At 48.0% G+C, this 19,584-nt stretch overlaps 1 protein-coding gene across 4 annotated transcripts in view; it reads left to right on the forward strand.

Annotated features, from left to right (window-relative positions):
- Window positions 1–19,584, forward strand: part of NME9 (NME/NM23 family member 9) — a 42,997-nt gene that overhangs the window by 6,081 nt on the left and 17,332 nt on the right. The window contains exons 4-12 of one of the 4 annotated variants that reach the window (XM_016151177.2): window positions 3,977–4,080; window positions 5,851–5,922; window positions 7,684–7,800; window positions 8,967–9,042; window positions 11,446–11,528; window positions 11,854–11,946; window positions 12,943–13,097; window positions 14,542–14,678; window positions 15,139–18,561. In XM_016151177.2, coding sequence (XP_016006663.2) covers window positions 3,977–4,080; window positions 5,851–5,922; window positions 7,684–7,800; window positions 8,967–9,042; window positions 11,446–11,528; window positions 11,854–11,946; window positions 12,943–13,097; window positions 14,542–14,678; window positions 15,139–15,218 — 917 coding nt within the window. In that variant the 3' untranslated portion in view covers window positions 15,219–18,561. Of the gene's footprint in view, window positions 1–3,976; window positions 4,081–5,850; window positions 5,923–7,683; window positions 7,801–8,966; window positions 9,043–11,445; window positions 11,529–11,853; window positions 11,947–12,942; window positions 13,098–14,541; window positions 14,679–15,138; window positions 18,562–19,584 lie in introns of those variants that run through there. The other 3 variants (XM_016151174.2, XM_016151176.2, XM_016151173.2) reach the window with 3 other exon arrangements.

A 19,584-nucleotide genomic window follows, 5' to 3' on the forward strand; every position in this document is an offset into this window, starting at 1 on the left:
TTTAAAACAATAAACATTTACTATCCCAGTTTCTGTGGGTCCAGAATTCAGGTGTTGCTTAGCTGGGTGCCTCTGGCTCACGGTTCCTCACCAAATTGCATTTAAGAAGTTAGACAGGGAATGTCAAGGCTCAGCTTTGTCAAATTTGTTTCCAAGCTTGGTCATGTAGCTTTGGCAGATCTTAGAAGGTGGAAGGAAGGAAGGGGGGGAGGGGAGAGAGAGAGGAAGGAGTGGGGGAGTGAGAAGGGGGAGAGATAGAGGTAAAACTCATAGTCTTTTTGTAACCCAGTCTCAAAAGTGACATCCTATTGTTTGTCATATTTTATTTTTTAGAAGCCAGCCACTAGAGTCCCTGCCCACACTCTAGGGCAGGGGAGTACACAAAGGCATAAATACCTGGAGACAAGAATCACTGGAGGAATCTTAGAGGCTGCCTACCACACCCCACTCCCCCACTATTCCTCTTTCTTTTTCATTTACTCTAGATATCTGTGGGCTCCATTTCTCTCTGTGCATATGCATCTGCTCAGTTCTTCTCTCCATCAATATACTAGCTCGGTCAGCTTATATCTGCTCTTCTCTCTCTCTCTGTTGTCACTGCCCTCCACCTCTTATGACACAATCTATCTTTCTAGACCCATAATCACCTGTTCTCTGAGGTGTTGTTCTGAGCTCCGACCTGTTTCCTGAACATGCCCGAAGTTTTCGCCTTCTTCGCTTTTCTGCATGCTGTTCCTACTGTCTGGAAGATGGCCCCATCCCAACCTGTAGAAATCTTCCGCATTTCCAGGGCCAGCCCAAAAGCAGCCTCCCCGCATGAAACCCTTCTTGAACCTCTGTGTGCTCACTTCTCCCTGGGAGTCTCCAGGGCATTTGCTGGGACTCCATCTCCACCCCCGCCTCCCAGCATACACCTAGCTTGGTATTCCCCATGTGGTGGCTCTCATGGCTTTCCCCCTAGATTTTAAATTAGGTGGCATTGTTTTTTCATCTCTACCTGTCACTGACTTGCCCAGGCCTGGGGCTGAGTGGGTGCTAAATAAATGCTGGTTGCATTTATCCAGTAGTGTGGGTGGGAGTCTTGCCACACTTTACTACTTGAAGAATTACAAAGCTTTTTTGATGGTGTCAAGTCTTAACTGTTTTGTCCATGTGCCTTGTCTGTGCAACTAGAACATGGCTCTAGGGGAAACTTTTTTTTTTTTTTTTTTTAACAACAGTAAGAAAACTACCACCTCATCGACTTTTGAGAATCTGCTCTATGTGATCATAGCTAACATCTATTGTGTGTAGACTCTCTACCTTGCTCTAAGCTGTGCAAAGTCTCTGTTGATGGAAGGCAGCAGAGGCTTGTCTGCCCCTTCTCTTCAGGCAGTCTCAAGCAAGACAAGCTTGTCCTTCTTTCTAGAGCCAGCAGAAATTTGCTTCCAAAGTCAACCACCATCTTGGAAGTCTTGCCTTCTGTTAGCTTGCTTTCATCTGCCTTCCAACATGTAATAGTCTCTTCAGATATACTCGTGCATGCATGCGCGCGCGCATGTACACCACACACACACACACACACACACACACACACACACACACACACACGCCCTTTTTCGTTTTCTCTACCATTCCTTCCAGGTATCCTCTCTGTTTTGCTTCCTGTCTTTCAGAACCAAACTCTTCATGCACTTCTCTAGTCCCTGCCCTCTGTAACGTGTGAAGTGTGCCTTTGTTCACACCACTCCTTGGGGAGCCAGGGTGTGCAAGAGGAGATAGGAAGCAGATACAAATGACTGGGCAAAACTATCAATGCAAATCTTACATGGAGATTTATAGCTAACTGGGCCCCAATTTTCTTCCACGGGGGCTTGGTGGGCCTGGATACAGAGTCCTCTAAGTCTTCAAAGATTTTTCTCTGGCTTGACTCAAATGCCTTTCTCACCCATTAATTTGGTGTATTGAAACCCCCAAGTACCTCAACTGCAAAGTTGTCTTCTTCAGAGAAACCCAGGGCTTCACCCCAACCCCAGGTGCCGAGGAGCCCAAACCCTGTTCCTGCCCCTGCTGGTGCCTGGCTGCCTTTGGGGCCACTTGCTTAGAGTCTCTGGTTGGCACTGGAAACACAGTGTGTCTAGAATCGAGTTCACTTTTCTCCTTCAAACAGTCTCTTCCTGCCTCCATCCATTTTTTTTTCTCTGCCACGCTCAAAGGTGGAGTCCTTCGCACACCCACATGACTTTCACGCCCAGTCTTTCAACTTCCCTTTCAAAATCCCATGGATTCCTCTGTTCCTTGCCACCCATCCCTACTGCCGCCCCCATGTCTGGCTTCCTCACCCCTCCCATACCCAGTTTGGTTCTCACTTTCTCTGCCAAGCTCTGATGGTGGGCGGAGCCAACCAATAGTCCTAAATTTGTGCATCTTTCTTTCTTTCTTTCCTGGAGCAGCTGAAAGAGTTGGGTTATGGCATCAGATAAACCTGGGTTCAAAATTTGGTTCTACTGCTTGAGAATTTTTATTTTTTTACCATGGGTCAGTAACTTTATCATTTTGAACTTCAGTTTTTTCATTTCTATAGTGGGATAATAATATGCATTTCATTGTCTGATTTTGTTTGTTTGTTTTTAGAGAAAGGTGAAGTTCAGTTGCCCCCTTGCAGCTCAGCATATAATCTATACTATTATTATTATTATTATTATTATTATTATTATTATTAGCTTCCTCTCCTTTCTAAAACTTACTGTGATTCCTTATTTCCTAGGAAATCAGGATGAGACTCCACAAACCCACATTCCACACTCTCTCAGTGGTCTCTACCACCACTTCCCACGGCCTGCCCCCAGGCAGGTCTGGTCCAGCGTGCTGCCCCTGAACCCCCCACCTGTGCCTGGCTGCCCATGCTTCCACCATGGCCTCCCTCTCTGCCCATCAAAGCCTGGCATTTCCCACAATGCCCAATGCAAGTCACCCCTCCACTGGGAAGCCTTCCTTCCCTGATTAGTACAGTCCTGTGCTGCCAGAGTCTATGCCGATTTTACTAATGATAATTTATATCGTGTTTTATTCATAGTTCTCACATTATGGGAAAAACGTGAAAAATTAAATCACAAACTGCATGCTGTGAGGTTTTGACAGACCTGATGGTTTATATACAGGGTCTACATTATCTCTCTGTGGTCGTGCCATGCTAGCTGCTGAACGGAAATGCCCACCTGTGTGGACTTGGCGTGATGTCTGAGTGTGGAGGGTTTTGGAGGACATCCTTTCTTTAAAATGTGACCATGGGTACATCCCAATTTAGCACTTGCTGTATCTTCATGATCCCGTATGTATCAGTGCTCATGAGCTGGCCTAGCTTCCTTACAGGCCTTATCGTGGAGGGCAGACGAGATGTTCCTGCACACCCAGCCCCGGCACACTCTACCGATCGGGACCAAAGAAGAAAAAGATATCCAAGTTTCCACCTACATCTCTATTAGGTCCACTTTCCAGGAAAACAGTGTTGATTGTATAGAGTAAATACAACTCTCTTTTACCCTAAGCAAGGGGCTTTCAATTCATCAAGGGGAAAGGCCAAAGCTGTGTTTATTATCAAAGTAGCTAATAGTTGATTAACAGGTCACCTACAGTGACTTCTTCTTTTTAGACTCCATGGTTTCAGTCCAACTCAAATATTTATTGACGGCCATTCTGGGCTAGGCCTGACCATGAGTGTAGCCTGAAAATTCCTTAAAGTCCATGCTAAGAAAATGATTCTTCACTCTATTTACTTCTTTATGTTTAAAATTCAGAACACTGAGTTCCTAAGCATGAGGAATAGCTGTGTTTCCATGCTTGTTCATAGTCTGATGGGATAATAAATGCCTGTGACCATTAATATCCCTACCAACAAATATCCATCTGAGGGGATTAAAATGCACCAGGATGAATTTGGCCTGACATGGTGGGCAGTGATGCTCACTGAACGTTCCTGCTTCTTGGTCCCAAACAGTTGTTGACGTCTATCAAGGCTGGTGTGGCCCCTGCAGACCCGTGGTGAGCCTGTTCCAGAAGATGAGGATCGAGGTTGGCCTGGACCTTCTGCATTTTGCCCTGGTGAGACCTCTCTCAGCAGAATGTCATATAACATTGTTAAAACATTTAAAAACAGGAACAGGAAGTGTGAGCTGCCTTTTTACAGATCGTTGAGAAGGCACCAGCTGCGGATTTTTCTGTTATCAGTCTGATGCTTCATAATTCCTCTAGAGACGAAGATTCCTACTCTACGCCCGCGTCGCTGGCCGTCGCTCAGGCTGGGGCGGTCTCTGACGCTGCACGCAGACTGGGAACACGTGTCACTCGAGTGCCTGTGCTCCTTCTTGGCTCGCAAAGCTGTGAACGCTGAAGTTTCACTTTCAGAGCACAGGGTTTCAAGATTTCCATCCTCTGCTCCATCAAGGGGAACTTTGTGCAAACATTTACTTGGATTAATGTATGGAAATGGGAAGAAATTCCATAGAAGTGTGTAAGAGATATGCTGCATAGACTTTGAGGCTCATAGATGGAACACGGGAGAAGATAAACCTCACGCTAATCTCACAACAAGTTTGGCTTCGAGGGCTTTGCCCTTCCTCCCTTAGGCATCAGTTTTGACACTTCTGTGGAATGTGTGCAGGAAATGCCTGGGCGGGGAGTCGCTATGCCCATGCACGGGGTTCCTCATGGAGGACATGCCCCGCCCCCGCTGCGGCCGCCCTGCCCATCCTGGCAGCGACCATGTCAGTGAAGGAGCAGCTAGGTGGGGAGCAGGAGAAACCGTTGCTTGCGCCTCATTTTCTTCTTAAAAGTACACTGCCAACAATTTTTGCCAATATGTTGAGAGGACAGTTTTTTATGATTCTGATGAAAAAACAATAAAAGGAGAAGCATGAGAGCAAGCCAGGGTTTCACCTGAGGAGGGCGGTCATTGTGTTTGTGGTGTGTGGTATGTGTGGTGTGGTGTGTGTGCACGTGCGTGAATGAGTGTGGTATGTGTGTGTGGTGTAGTGTGTGTGTGGTGTGGTGTGTGTGTGTGGTGTGATGTGTGTGGTGTGTGGGTGTGTATGTATGTATGTGTGTGTGGTGTGTGTGTGTGTGTGGTGTGGTGTGGTGTGTGGTGTGTGTGTGATGTGTGTGTGGTGTGTGTGTGGTGTGTGTGTGTGGTGTGTGTGTGTGGTGTGGTGTGGTGTGTGGTGTGTGTGTGTGGTGTGGTGTGGTGTGTGTGTGGTGTGGTGTGTGTGTGGTGTGGTGTGTGTGGTGTGGTGTTGTGTGTGTGTGGTGGTGTGTGTGTGGTGTGTGGGTGTGTATGTATGTATGTGTGTGTGGTGTGTGTGTGTGTGTGTGTGTGGTGTGGGTGTGTGTGTGGTGGGTGATGTGGTGGTGTGTGTGGTGTGGTATGTGTGGTGTGGTGTGTGTGTGTCTGATGTGGTGTGGAGTGTGTGAATGTGGTATGTGTGTGTGTGGTGTGTGGTGTGGTGTGTGTGTGTGGTGGTGTGTGTGTGTGTGGTGTGGTGTGGTGTGGTGTGGCGTGTGGTGTGTGTGTGTGTGGTGTGGTGTGTGTGTGGTGTGTGTGTGTGGTGTGTGGTGTGGTGTGTGGTGTGTGTGTGTGGTGTGGTGTGGTGTGTGTGTGGTGTGTGTGTGTGTGGTATGTGTGTGTGTGGTGTTGTGTGTGTGTGTGTGGTGTGGTGTGGTGTGTGTGAGTGTGGTATGTGTGTGTGTGGTGTGGTGTGTGTGGTGTTGTGTGTGTGTGTATGTGCGTGTGTGTGGATTGTCCTGTGCGGTTCTCCTGCCATCATGCCCCCGTGCATGCTGTGCCCCAGGGTCCTGCTGACGGCTTGTTTTCTTTAGGCAGAGGCAGACAGTCTTGATGTCCTCGAAAAATACCGTGGGAGGTGTGAGCCGACCTTTCTGTTTTACGCAGTAAGTACATTTTCAGAAGCAGAAGTATTTGATGGTTGCAAATCACTGGCATTCAGATAGATGAGTCTCACTGGCATTAATTCTCACTGGGCATCACCAGGGAGCCTCGCTGGTTCAGACGAGTCATGTGGTTTTCTCCTTGGCCGTCTTTATTTTGGCTGAGAACAGTGTCCTTAAGTGATGGTAATGCAGGCCCTTGACTGGGATGGTGGTCCGAGGGGACTGCTTGCTGGCAGCAAGCGGTGGATGGCATAACTCCCAGACCGCTCTGGGCTTGGGCGGACTTCCTGACCGGCTATACAGAATAGGAGTCATCAAATGCACATGCTCCTTCTGGCTCTCAAACACTCTTGACTGAGATTTCACTCTCAGAGAGCAGAGTTTCAAGCTTTCTATCCTCTGCTTCATAGAAGGGAACGTCCAGCGAACGCAAGCACTCCTTTGTGGGGTGGACAAGCTCTGCATTCGCTTTTATTTAATCATAAAACATGAAGATATATTTATAGAATGTCAGAAAAGAGAGGGACCGTTGAGGAAAGCCAAGTGGTTCAGTGTTTTGAAGTTCATTTGGATGTCTCTGTGTGTGACATCCATGCTCTGCTCCATGACCCTTAGGGTCCACTGTCACACCTGGCTTCCTAGGTTTAGGTCACCTGCCAAACCCTGAAGGCAATGCCCGATATGCTCCTCCTGGCCTGGTTCAGCCTCTCATCATACATCAGAGCAACTGGGCCTCCCCTACATCCCCCAGGCCGCCTGATAGACAGGCCAGGGTTCTTTAGTTTGGAAAGCTTTGGGCTCCTGCCCTCAGCACTGCAAGTATTAGAAATTGGAAGTTCATGATAAAACATTATTTGAGCCTTGGATTTTAGTAGGGAGACTGAAGTTATATGATGAAACATGGGTGGAAGCAGGAAGGAGAAACGGGAAGGAGGTGAGATGAATGTGCCCCCAGCCAAACTGACATCAAGGAACAGTTGTACAAAGGGATCATTACTACGTGGTTTGCTTGCTTGAGCCTGTAGTGATTAAAGCATCATCATAATCAGCTGTGTTGGGACATGTGCCCAGCCAGCAGGCTCCATCACAATCGCTTGCCCTGTGGGGGTTCAGCAAGGTGGGTGGACACGGAGGGGGACCCACTCTACGTGAACTTCTCCCTCTCTAGATCACTCCTTCCTGAGTAATATGTATAGAGACTGCTGAAAAAGTTGAAGCAGGAAGTTGAAGTTCACCCCAAATACCACCTCCACCTGACTACCCCAGACAGAGTTGGGAATCGAGTCTTGCTCCAAATTCTAAGAATCCTGCACATTCTCCTATTAAAGCAATGGTCTTGTTCTATTGTAATTGTTTCTTTGACATGACCACCTCTCTGCCCATCCAGCTCCCCATTCCCTGGGAGTGGCGACTATGTCTTTTCATGTTTAGTGTTCATATTCTTTGACTCTGTCTGGTGCTTGGCAGAGTAAGTGCTCAGTAGGTATTTGTTGTGTGAATGAGTCGCATGTAGGCCACACTGAGTAACTCACAACCTAGTGTGCCCTCTCCCTCTCTTAACTAACTCCCTGTTGCTCTGAAAGACATTTGGAAAGCAGGGGGCATGGGGTAGAAGGCAGAGGAGGGGTGGAGGCTGTGAACCTTGACCTTGGGCACACTGCTAAACAAAGCTCTTGGACACTCTCACTGGCCTTGAAAGAGATTAATATCTGGGAAGAGGGTTTCATGTGGCTCGAACAGCACATTTGTCCTGCATTCCAGGGAGGAGAACTGGTGGCTGTGGTTAGAGGAGCAAATGCCCCACTGCTGCAGAAAACCATCCTAGACCAGCTGGAGGCTGAAAAGAAGTTGTTGACTGAAGGCGGAGAACGGAAAGTGGTAAGGAGGTCACTTTTGTGAGCAGCAGACTCACAGGTGTGCTGCTGGGGAAAGGCCAGCCATTCCCTCCCCTTCTCCAACTAATTTTCCTGGAGCGGTCAGCTGGAAGCTTCACTAAATGCTCACCTGGGTCCTCACTAAGAGTTCAGGGGAGAGCAAGTGCTATGCCCACTATGATATGCACGCATCTTGAAGCCTTCTTTTAAAAAGTCACCCCCTTCATCCAGAACACTTTAACTTCTTTTATCCATTTGCCTTGCATCTCCCACTTCAACTTGCAACAGAGGTTTCTGGATCACTGACAATGAACTCGGAAAGAAGAATAAAATTATGGAATCACATAGCGGATAGGAGAAGTGCAGCCTCAGGGTGAAATCTCTCCTGGTGACCTGCCGTCCCCACCTCACCTTCTTGAAAGTTTAACTTCAGATTTTAGAGGGTTCATGCCTTAAATTTTGAAATTAAGCTCTGTCGTGACCATGAGAAATAGGGTCAGCATGACTTGAGATTTTAACAAGTTATTTCCGTGATCACACAGGCAAAGAATCAGCTGCCTCTGAAAAGTGACACACCTTAGGTAGAGAGAGGTGTTTCCTGGTGCTTTGAACATCTGCCAAAAGAGCCTAACCATTGTTTAATGTTCATTGTTCACGTTTTCATATTCAATTCCAAATAGCAAAGGCCTATTTTGATAGACTGGATTAAAAACAAATCATATTTGATCCCAGAAAATTGGCAGCCTCCAGGAAAGACAATCACAAATTCTCTGCCTCTTCCAAGAGAAAATGAGCTCCCTCTTTACTACCTCCCTGTACTGCGTAGCTAGTCGCTTAATATTTCCTTGCATTTCAATTCTTCTACTGTCTTCTCGCCAACTCTCTATTTTGTCTTTCTTTCTCCTTAGTATCTGCTCGATGCTTGTGAAAACAGAAAGAATCCAAACCTTAAGATCAGCATGGATTTCTCTGTCTCTGAACGTTCTCACTCCCCTCCATTACCCAACCATGAAAAAGGATCTCGTAGTTTCCAAAACTGACCATCTTGACCCTCTTTTTTTGGCTCTTATATTTTGGACCTTTACTTTTTGGGTTTCTTCAGGTTTTTAAAAGTCTGTGTGGTGATTTTAATTAGCTGACTGCTTTCTGTTCATGACCAATCTATACTAGATTAAAGATGAGGCTCTTTCTGATGAAGAGGAACGTCTTTCTCATGAAAAGGACGGTGGTGAAGATGAGGACGTGGGTGAGTGTAGAGCCAACGAGCAAGGCAAAAAGGCAAAGCAGACTCAGATTTGATGTGTTTTCAAAAATATATGTGAGTGATCAGCTTGCTGAGCAATCTGAACTCTGGGAAGATTAACTGTAAAACTGTCTGTCTCCCGTCACCCGACTTCAAACATACCATGTCAGATCTCCCTTCTTCCCTTTAATGGCATCTTGGGCACTCGTCACAGCTTTCTGATCATGTTCAAATATAACAAGTGTGACTTTCGTGGCAATTACCAGGCGTCAGGAAAAGCTCCACTTAATACAATGGAAAGTAGTGACACTAATAATGTGAAGTAATGATGCTGGTGCTTATCTGAGCTAAAGAGCATGTTTCTTTTTTTCACCTTTTTTTTTCCCTGAAGCGTCAGAAAGTCAGCTGTACTGAACACCTTCCCCCATCCACACACCCACAGCCCTGCATCCTCTTCCCCTCGTCTTCCAAGAATCAGCTCACGGGTTCTGTACGCCTGGGTATCACAGTTCCTCCCGAACCTCCACTGTGAGAGGAACAACTTGATCTGACGGCATGAAGAGTAGCCGGAAGTTAGCAATGCTGTTACTGGGAAGATGGCTGAGGCCAGGGAAAGCCAGGACTAAGTTCAGGAACTGAGCCGGAAAGAGAAGGAAGATTTTGATTATTGCGTAAAGGAGAAAGGCAGTTTATTTGTGTGTGTGATATTCAGGACTTTCTGAGTTGGATTCTAACAAAGAAAGAGGCCCAGTTTAGAAAACCAAAAAACTTCAAGTGTGCAAAGAAAAACCATCGATTTGGCTTCTACAGGAAACATTCGTCACCTCCTTTTTGAATTATCTCCTTTCTGCCCTCCCTCAAATCAAGTCTCTCCACCTAGAAAACACAAAACCCGTCCTTGCCCATAGCCTTCCTCTCCTTCACGCTGAGCTTCTTGAACTTTTCCTATACTCCTTGGCCCACCTCCCCAAAAAATTGGCAGCCCCCAAGAAAGACCTTCTGCTCCTGCCCTGACTTGCTGATCTGGCCTCTGCGCCTGCTCCCCCCGAAACTGATGCTCACCAGGGCACCAGTGACCTTCTTTGTGCCAAATCCAAGGGGCAATTTCCAGTTATATCCTATGGCGTCATCCTGTAGATGTGGATGTTGTCAAAATGTCTTCTTTCTCAAAACCCTCTTCTCTCTTGGTTTCATAACCTTTCTCATTTTCTTTCTATATCTCTGGCCTTTCCACAGCTTTGTCTTCACTGGCTTCGTTTCTTTTGCTCCCTTTTCTACCTGGAGTTCTCCAGGCCCCTGGTCTAGCCTCTTCCCTTCTCACCTTACACTTCTAGCTGTTCTCACTCATTGCTCAATTTATAAGGAAACTTACTGTAAGAGTCTCTTAAAGTCTAAGTGTTCATAGGATGTTAGAAATAATACTCAGAGAAAATGAATAGGTTTGTTGCTTAAAATGATTCACATATTTTTGAGATTTTCAGAGTGGGAGGTCCTCCTCAGATGCAGATATTGTCAAGTTTCATTGCAATGCAACCAGTGTAAAAGTTGAGAACAAAAAATAGGCTGTGGGGATACAAAATCTGTGGGAAGTGTAGGTAGCCCACCAAAGCCAGGTATGTGGAAATAGGAACACAACAGGGGTGAGCTCATGGAGTGGACACAGGGCTCACTACGGCTTCTGTGGGCCTGAGCAGTGGGCGACAATCATGTGGCACCTTCCTCAGCACCACAGATGGTTGAACCTATGGACACTGACCAAAGGACAGCCTGTCAGGAGACTGGTCAGTGAGCTATGGCTGCTGCCTTGACTCCGCACAGCAAGCTGGCCAATCTGGTGTTCTCTTAGGAGAATTTGAACTGAGACAGAGAAGACTGATGCTGCAGTTTGGTAGAATGTGTTAGTGTTGAAAGTCATGTAGGCTCAGGGCCAAGGGGAGCCATTATTGGCTACAAGTCAGGAAAGTCAAAAAGAAAAGTTGGCAAAGAAGCCAGTAGAGTAAGAGGAGAACACAGTAGACAGCAGTCAGAAGTCAAAAATTATGAGAGGGTGACAGGAAAGGACAAGAGTGGCCAGTCCTGCACTGCCTCTGCTCCAGCTCCCCCCACCCTTCCCCCCACTCATAGGCTGACTCTGTCGGGATTTCTGGGTTTCTGTTCCTGAGTAGTCTTGGATCTCTCTCCCCTCCCCTCCCCCACTCCTTCCTTCCCAGGTTTCTGTCCCTTTCATATCTCTGTCCCTTCCAGCCAGGTTGAGGTTGAGAGCCTGACTCATGCTTCTACTAGAGTCTAGATCTGCAGGGGCACAAATAAGAGGCCAGAAGAAGGAACTGTGGGAGGCTGCATGGTCCCTGCAGATGGCCTCCTGGGAGCCCAGAGTCTGACAGCACCATCCTCGACTTATTGCAGTTTCATCAGAGAAGTCCTGTACCTTGGCAATCATTAAACCAGATGCAGTCGTCCATGGAAAGACTGATGAGATTATTATGAAGGTAAGAGAGAGAACACTTACCCTAAACTGCCCTCATGTCTTCTCTGGTGGGAAAACAGGGGCAGGGGATCGTGCCGCAGTGTCCTAGTAGGCAAAGAAGGCTTCTAAGGAGTTTTCACCAAAACTCCATTTAAGTAAATTAAAAATCTGAAATCGAATTGGGACAGATATGATGATGAGGGTATCCACTGCTTTTAACATGGTGTTTTCCATTACCTTTTACTCCTCAACACATTGAAATGAGAATTTGTGCCTGATTTAACCTTTTAGAATAGTGTGTGTGTGTGTGTGTGTGTGTATTTATACATATATATATATAATTACAGATCCAAGAAGCTGGGTTTGACATTTTAACAAACGAAGAGAGAACTATGACAGAGGCAGAAATGCGACTCTTCTACCAACACAGAGCCGGAGAGGTCAGCTTATCTGCTTCCATACATCCAACACATTCTCACTTCCTTCTCTTTCTCCAACATTATGTTTATTGGTTGATATTAGTTTGGGACAAAATAGAGTATTATGAAGAACAAGAATATGAACAGGAAGAGGGCTGTGAATCTTGTTCTCTCAATCATTATAGGCTGTACCGGGTATAAGTTCTTTGGTTACAAGGAGGAGATTTTGATTCTACCTTAAGTAATGAAACAGGAATTTATTGGAACAATATTCCATAACTCCCAGAGTTGAAGGGAGAGAATTGAAGGAAGAGTTGAACAAGAAGATGTTGGGGAGAAGAAGAATCAAGACAGTTTTAGGGGTCTCAGGAGCAAACCCTCATGAACAGTCATTTCAGATGCTGCTTTGGAGAACTAGGTTTAGCCCCTCTCTATTTGTCTGCGTATGACTCACCTACTTGGGAGGGAGGGTCTGGTTGGCCTAGCTTGGGTCAGGCCATACCTCCCAGGTGAGGTGTGTGTGTGTGTATGGGCTGGGATTGGGGTGGTGGTGGGGGTGGTTAGGCGTTCTGGTTGTCAGCCAGACTAAGACCCAGTGAAATGGGGAAGGGTTGTTCCCTGAAGGAAAAGCAGAAGGCTGTTACATGAAGAAGGGGGAAGGCTCGCAAGGCACTTAAAAAGAGTCTCGACTACATCCCACCCCTTGGTTATTCAGCATCCACCTGAATTCCGTATATGTGGTCTTTCAAATGCTCCTACGTAATCTATTATAGTCTCATGTTCAACCAAAAAAATGAGTCAACCCAAAGTCTCATCTTTCTGCCTTTAACTTATGTCTGGGTTCTCTGGGTGTGGTGGGACATCACCACCACCCCTCCCTGGCTCCCTCCACAGCCATGCTGGCTGGTGGCAAGGCTGCTCACAGATCCCTCCCATCCTGTGGGTGGGATGAGCCAGCTGAGCCTCTGCAGGCCCAGGGCCCCTCCCCTGGGTCCCTGTTTCTCTTCCATGTTTCAGGAGGCATATGAGAAGCTGGTACATCACATGTGCAGTGGACCAAGTCGCCTTCTGATCCTCACCAGGACTGAGGGCACTGAGGACGTTGTCACCGCCTGGCGAACCCTCATGGGACCCTGTGACCCCAATGTGGCAAGGATGAAGCAGCCTGACAGGTGATGTCACCAGCTGTGGTCCCTTCATTTATCTCAAAACCTGCATCCAAGGAAGCAGAGAGCCCTGCTCGATGCTTAGCCCAGAATCATGGGTAACACAGAGGGCTCTCTGATGGCCATGAAGCTCCCTCTTTGTTATAAATTTGGGGAGCCCCTGACCTCTTTGTTATGTATTTGAGGAGATCCTGTCATTCTCACTCTCTGATCCAGTCCCCAGCCCTTCACTGAGTGCCTCCTGTGATCTGCCTCCTTGCTGCCCCCTCCCCTGCTCTGCCCTCTTCCAAAGGCTGAGGCTGGGTCCAGTCCTCACTGTTCTTTCTGTAGCCAGAGGGTCCTGTAGTATGGTCCCAGGACTACCTTCAACACTTATCCAGGAAGTACAGATTCCAGGGCCCTACCCAGGCCTGCCATGTCAGAAACTCTGGTTAGGACCTAGGAATATGCATTGTAGACTCAACCCTCTGCACCCCTACCCAGTATGAGCACCCTGTTCTGCATACTGTGCTAGGGGCAAGGTCTGCTCCTTGCCCTTGTGTGTTATCTAGCCTGACACCACCAATGCCAAATTCACTAGGTCTTTTCTTTGAAAATGAGAGAGGCCAGCCAATAGGAAAGAAATTAGCAAGAGACCAAGTAATCGAGATTGTACCTTGTAGTTGTAAGGGGCCGGGAACATTCACATATGAGGCAGTGAAAGAAAAGCCCAGTGCTCAGATCTTAGGTTACCACATACTCCCTTCCCTGAGCCTCAATTCTCTCATCTGTAAAATGGGGATATGAGCATCTAACAGGGGAGGCCGTACAGTGCACAGCTTTCGGAATCTCTCTTTTTCCTCTTACTATGTGACCTGGGGCCAGCTTTCATCTCGCTATGCCTTGATTTCCTCATCTAAAAAATGAGTGCTGTAGTGTCAGACCTGCCCCAGACATTGATATGCAGATTAAATGAATGTGTGTGTGTGTGTGTGTGTGTGTGTGTGTGTGTGTGTGTTGCTTAGGGCAGAGCTTGACATACCAGAAGTCCTAGCAACACCAGCATCAACTCATAGGGTTCCTGGGGCATTAACCATGCAAACCGAATCAAGCCCTTGGCAGAATGCCAGCCTCAGCTGTAACAGCGACAAAATGGCAGCTTCTGGGATACACTGTGACTCATGCATCTGTAAACTGGGGCTCATGACAGTCTCCCTCCCAGCGCGGCCATGCAAATGAAATAAGAGCATGGATGTGAAGCACCCGGCAACATGCCCAGAACACCGCCACGGCGGGGTAGATGTCAGCTACTACCCTCCTGGCTGTTGTTCTTGGCATTTCCAACAGAGAGAAAGCCATTTTACAGAAACACAGGGTGCTGATTGGTAGCTGGTGACCATGTTGCCAGAGAGAAAAACATTTCTTTTCAAATGAAACAATTGTGTCTTGTACATTTTGCCAATGTTTCCAGTCTCCGTGCTCAGTACGGCACAGAGATGCCCTTTAATGCGGTCCATGGAAGCCGAGATGGAGAAGATGCCAGCCGAGAACTGGCTTTGCTTTTCCCCAGTTTTAAATTTCCAGACCAAGTTCAAGAAGCCCCTCTGGGTAAGTCATTGAGGCAGGTTTGGTCTTTATTAAATCTGCAGTGAGTATGCGCGGAGGGGGGCGGGCAGGAGGGTGGTACTGATAATAGCTATGTGGTAACCAGGCCTTCGATCTAATAAGGTCCTGTTCAGAAAACAGAAACCAGTATGCAACATCAGTAGCAGTCCTGACCTGTTTTGTATTTTCAGACTAACAGTATTGCATTTTAATACCTCGTTACATTTTTTCCCCCTGTATTACGTTAGAGCCATACTTTTGTTGCAAAGTTACTCTGCATTTTCCTGTGGAAACCACGGGGAAAATATAACTTTCTGGAAGCCTACATCAAAGCCTATCAGAGGCCAAATGTTACCCCCTCACTTCCTCTTTGTGTGCACATCCCATGCTAAACCCTGGTGGGGTTGCTGAGAAGCAGAGGGGCCCTCTGTCTGAAGCCTGCTGTGACCCTCATATCCCTCAGTCCCCCCATTTTGGGGAAAGCATGCTGGTCATCACCTCCGAATCTGGGTGAGAAACCCAAGGAGTCCAGAGTGTGTGTGACTTACCCCATTACACCAGAACCAGGCCTGGGCCGTGCTGCTCCTGCTGCCGAGGCGCATGCTTCTGGTCTGAGCCTGAGGTGAGCTGGAGGGGCTAGGGCGTGAATACCCTGGGAACAGCAAAGGATGTGCCAGGGAGAAGGCTGCATGATCTGAGTTGGTAATAACCTCTGTGTCCCTGCATGCTTGGGTTTTAATCAACACATTAACCTAAATGTTTGATTTGTTCATGGTCTCCTCAAGATCTGAATCTAGCCAAGTAAAAATAGGTGGTTTGAGGGCAAGGTAAAGTAGGATGGGAGTGGACCGGTACTGGCCCTTTTTAATCCTTGCCACTCTCAACTGCCAGCTGAGGGACAAGCTGAGAGTGCGATGGAGTTTAGGGAGTTGAGAAATCATGGGAAAGTACCACGTTTACACATCCAAGTGTGTACTGTGGTTCTTCAAAGCCATCCCCCTCCCGGAAGAAACACTCTGGTGACAGTGGCACTGCTAGAGCCAGCTTTCCTCTGGGGGCCTACCCTCAGAGAGGGCCCACAATGCATTTATTTGTCCAGAGTCAGGGGACATCTTTGTCCTTTTGGGGGTGACTGGAAATAAGGAGTTATAACGCAGGGCCAAGTCTGGGGAAGGAGTACAGCAAACTGGCTCGGGAGTACTCATCGAGGCTATTGGGGAGACTGCTGGGAGATCACGAGGCTGACTTTTGGGCCTCAGGTAATCATAAGCACAGGGGACAATTCCAGAAGGGTCTGAGCCCAGACCGCATCCTGGGAATAAGTACACAGCCTCCAGCGGGCATGACCGAAGCAGCTTCGTTAGGGTGCTGATGTTCTGCCACTTGGATGCGTCATACCTTCTCAGTGGTCAGGAACAGAGTGTGCTTCCAACTTACCCAGAGCTTTTTTCTGCTAAGGGCAGGGGTCAAGGACACTGGAAACAGATAATCCTGAGTTTTAATCCTGGTTCTACTGTTTACCAGATGAATAGCCTCTGGAAAGTTGCTTACCTTTTTGGGGAGTGTGTGAAACGGAGATGATAGACCCATTATAGCCCCACATTAATACCTCCATAATAATCACCTTCCCCATAGGGCTGTCGTGAAGACGCAAGGAGACAAGGATGCCAAGTGCTTAGCCCGGTGCCTGGATACATTAACTGCTCAACGAATGTTGTACATTCTCTTTAAGTCTTGAATTCCCAGTCCCGAACACACATAGGAGCACCCCTCTTTGCTGTGCCTTCCGCCCTGCCCCCCGACTGCATCGTCTGTGATGTAGTCCGTTCCCCTTCCTGTTTGTGGATGGTGTGCGGGGCGGAGGACTGGGACAGGACTATGTGTCAGAAGTCCTACAGAGAATCTGTTGTCCCACAGGCCAGGAGGCTGGAGGGGCTGTGGGCCCCACCCAGGTGGTTCACTGCCCTGAGGACTCGGACTGAGATGGCTGTGCTGCCTTCCGGAGCATGTGACCAGGGGTGAGCTTCCCAGATGGAATGTCAGTGCTCTTGTGTCTGCTGCACATAAAGAAACCTCTGGCATTAGCTCTTACTCTTTGAGCACCAACCTGTTTTTGGTTTAGCTCCCTTTCATGACTAATAAAAAAATATACTTTCCTGCCCGATTAAATAGTAGGTAGAACATATATTAACTTTTTTCGTCTGCTATCTCCGGGATTTTACAGAATACGTGGACATTAGTTATTGTACTCTGCTGGGATGTGCTGTCATCACAGGGGCACTGAGTTATATAGGACAGTGTTTCCCCAATAATCGATCTACTTTATGGATTAAACCAGTTTAGAGCTTAACTTGGTTAACTATGAACTTGAAAACAGTGCAACAAGATTGGATATGACACTTCCAGGCATATCATGCTATCTTGAAGGAAAGTAGATATAAATAGGCTTCAAATCTTCATGCTGCCTACCCGAGCCACATGGACAGTTGTCACACTGCCAGATTTGCCATCTGGGGCCTCTGTAAATCAGGGTGTGTTCATGAAGCAATGCTTGGAGTTATACTTGGAACCAGGGTTCATCAAATTTTCTTGACATTCCCCCCCCCCTTTTTTTTTTGGTTTCTGATTCTGGCTAGAGCCCAATTTTAGAACCTGAGCGTGCATAGTGGAGCCAGGTTGCCTCCAGCTTCCACTAAATTGCCGTCCCTCCATGGTTGTGGCCCTGAGGGATCCAAGCTTTCAATAAAAAGTAACTATTATTACCCATGAATATTAACATGCACAGCCATTCTCTTTTACCCGTTTGCTCTTCAGTTTATTTATAAATTCACTAAGCACAGGCATACTCTTTCCTTTCTGACTGAGCAAAAGGCAGAGTTCTACATCACTAGGCAAATGTCAGTGATTTCCTTCTCACTTGCTGGTTTCTCCAGAGAACTTTGCTCCTCTGACTTGATGTCCTTTAAATGGGCGGTTAGCTCCCAGAAAACTGCTCTTCACAGGTGCATTACTCTTTCTGCAGCCTATAGCACAAGGCACTCTGTGGTGGCACTGGAGAGTGAAGGATGAGTCAGGCTGCTTGAGGGTGGAGACCAGAGCCTCCACAGAGTGGGTGGCTGTATTCCCCATGGCTTTGTGTCACCTCTGGATGGAAACGCGCATGCCCACTGTGCTCATCTGCATCTGCGTAGGCACCCCCTGTGAAACAATGGAGCCCTCCCTGACAGGTTACCTCAAGGAAGCTGAATCCACTGTTCCCAGTGTGCGGAACCCCAGCCTGCCCTGGGTTGTGCTCTTCCCTTTGTGAGTGGGCTCAATTGCTCTGTGCCCACCTCAGAGCTGGTAATGCTTTGGAGAAGCACTGGAGCCCTATGCCTTGTCTTCCATACCACGGGTATAGTGTGGCTCTGAATGAGCTATTTGGGGGTGTACCCAGTTGATGGCTATCTTATCTCCCCAGAAGCTGGGAAGCCAAGGATCTTCCTTGGAAGATCATCATCTCATCACTGGAAAGAGATGAGAAACAGAGGAACCAAGGCCTCTAAAAGAGGGAAGAGGAAGAGTAGGTGAGGGATCTGAGCCTGCTGGGGAGGGGGGTGATGTGTTGGTGTCTGTGACACTCTAAACCTTTCCAGGAAGGAGCTGGGAGTGGCAGGGCTGGGAAAGAACAAGCACGAGGCACATTAGCTGATAGGGCTAGAGCGGGAGGGGTGTTGACACAGCCCTTCCTCCCATTGCATGGTAGGGCATTTCTTTTCTCAGAATCCAGAAGGTTCATGGCAGAAGGAATGAGCGTTGTGGGGGAAAGAGAAGGCTCCCGAGAGTGGCTACAATGTCGGCCAACTCTTGAGGATGGGCCTCCTTGGCAGAGACTGTGCATCTGGGTTCCTCCAACAGAAGAAAACCAGGGGTTGGGGGGGGGAGGGCAGGCTCAGTCCCATGAAGTCAAAGAGGCTGGCTCCTTCCTAAAAACTGGCTCTGGGCCTCCACCTCAGCGAGACTGGGCAGGTGACTGCTTAGTGGACAAGGCCAGGAGCCAGGGGCTGCAGAGATAGAGGGAGGAAAGGCATGTGGCCCAAGTAGGCCATGATGTGGCACTTGAAGATGGGGGTTCCCTCAGTCTCCTCTGAAGCCAGGTCACGGACCAAGTTTTCCTTCATGCTAGGAACTAACCTGTGCCTCTTTGCTCAGCATCAAGAAAAGTCGGTACCCGGGGTAGGACTGGGGCAGCACTAGCCCTATCCCAGGTGGCAAGGCCTCTCTGTCGGCTCTCAAACAGGATCTAGGGTCAGTCTCCCTTTCTTCTCCCCCCTTCTCAGGCCTCACTTCCAAGTTTCCTCTGTGACAGAGAATTCCCTCCCCGGCCTACTGCCTCACCACCCTTCTCCCCGCAATCTGGGGCAGATGTCCTGGGCTTTCTCTCTGTATCGAGTGAGACCAGGAGGTAAGAGGAGCTTCTCTACATTTTAAAGATGGGGAAAAGGCAGCACACACTGCATGAAGCACGCCCGCGGATCCTTGCAGGCGGACAACAGTCGGTTGTGCACTGTGCAGCTGGTCATTTGCCAAACTTCGGGCCCAAGGCCAGCAGGTGGTGGCAGTGGAGGTGCAGCATACATTAAGGGAAGAGGAGAGGATGGAGGAGGTAGAAACAACATTGCGGGGGTCCAAGTGCCTGGGAGTGACCACCTGTAAAGGGTCTGTTAGCCTTCAGGAGGCCAAGAAGAGAGGGGTGCCCAGAATGCTACAGATGCCCCTGGAATCTGTACTGACCACTGGCTGCCACCTCTGAAATACAAAGTCATGTCCTGGTTTCTTATTCACCAAGAATCACAGGTTGTAGAAGCCAGTGCACATTATCTCCTAATGTCTCCTAATGTTCTAGACATTTGGAAAACAGACTCCTTTA

Source organism: Rousettus aegyptiacus, unplaced genomic scaffold (assembly GCF_014176215.1).
Source record: "Rousettus aegyptiacus isolate mRouAeg1 unplaced genomic scaffold, mRouAeg1.p scaffold_m13_p_4, whole genome shotgun sequence".
NCBI lineage: Eukaryota > Metazoa > Chordata > Mammalia > Chiroptera > Pteropodidae > Rousettus > Rousettus aegyptiacus.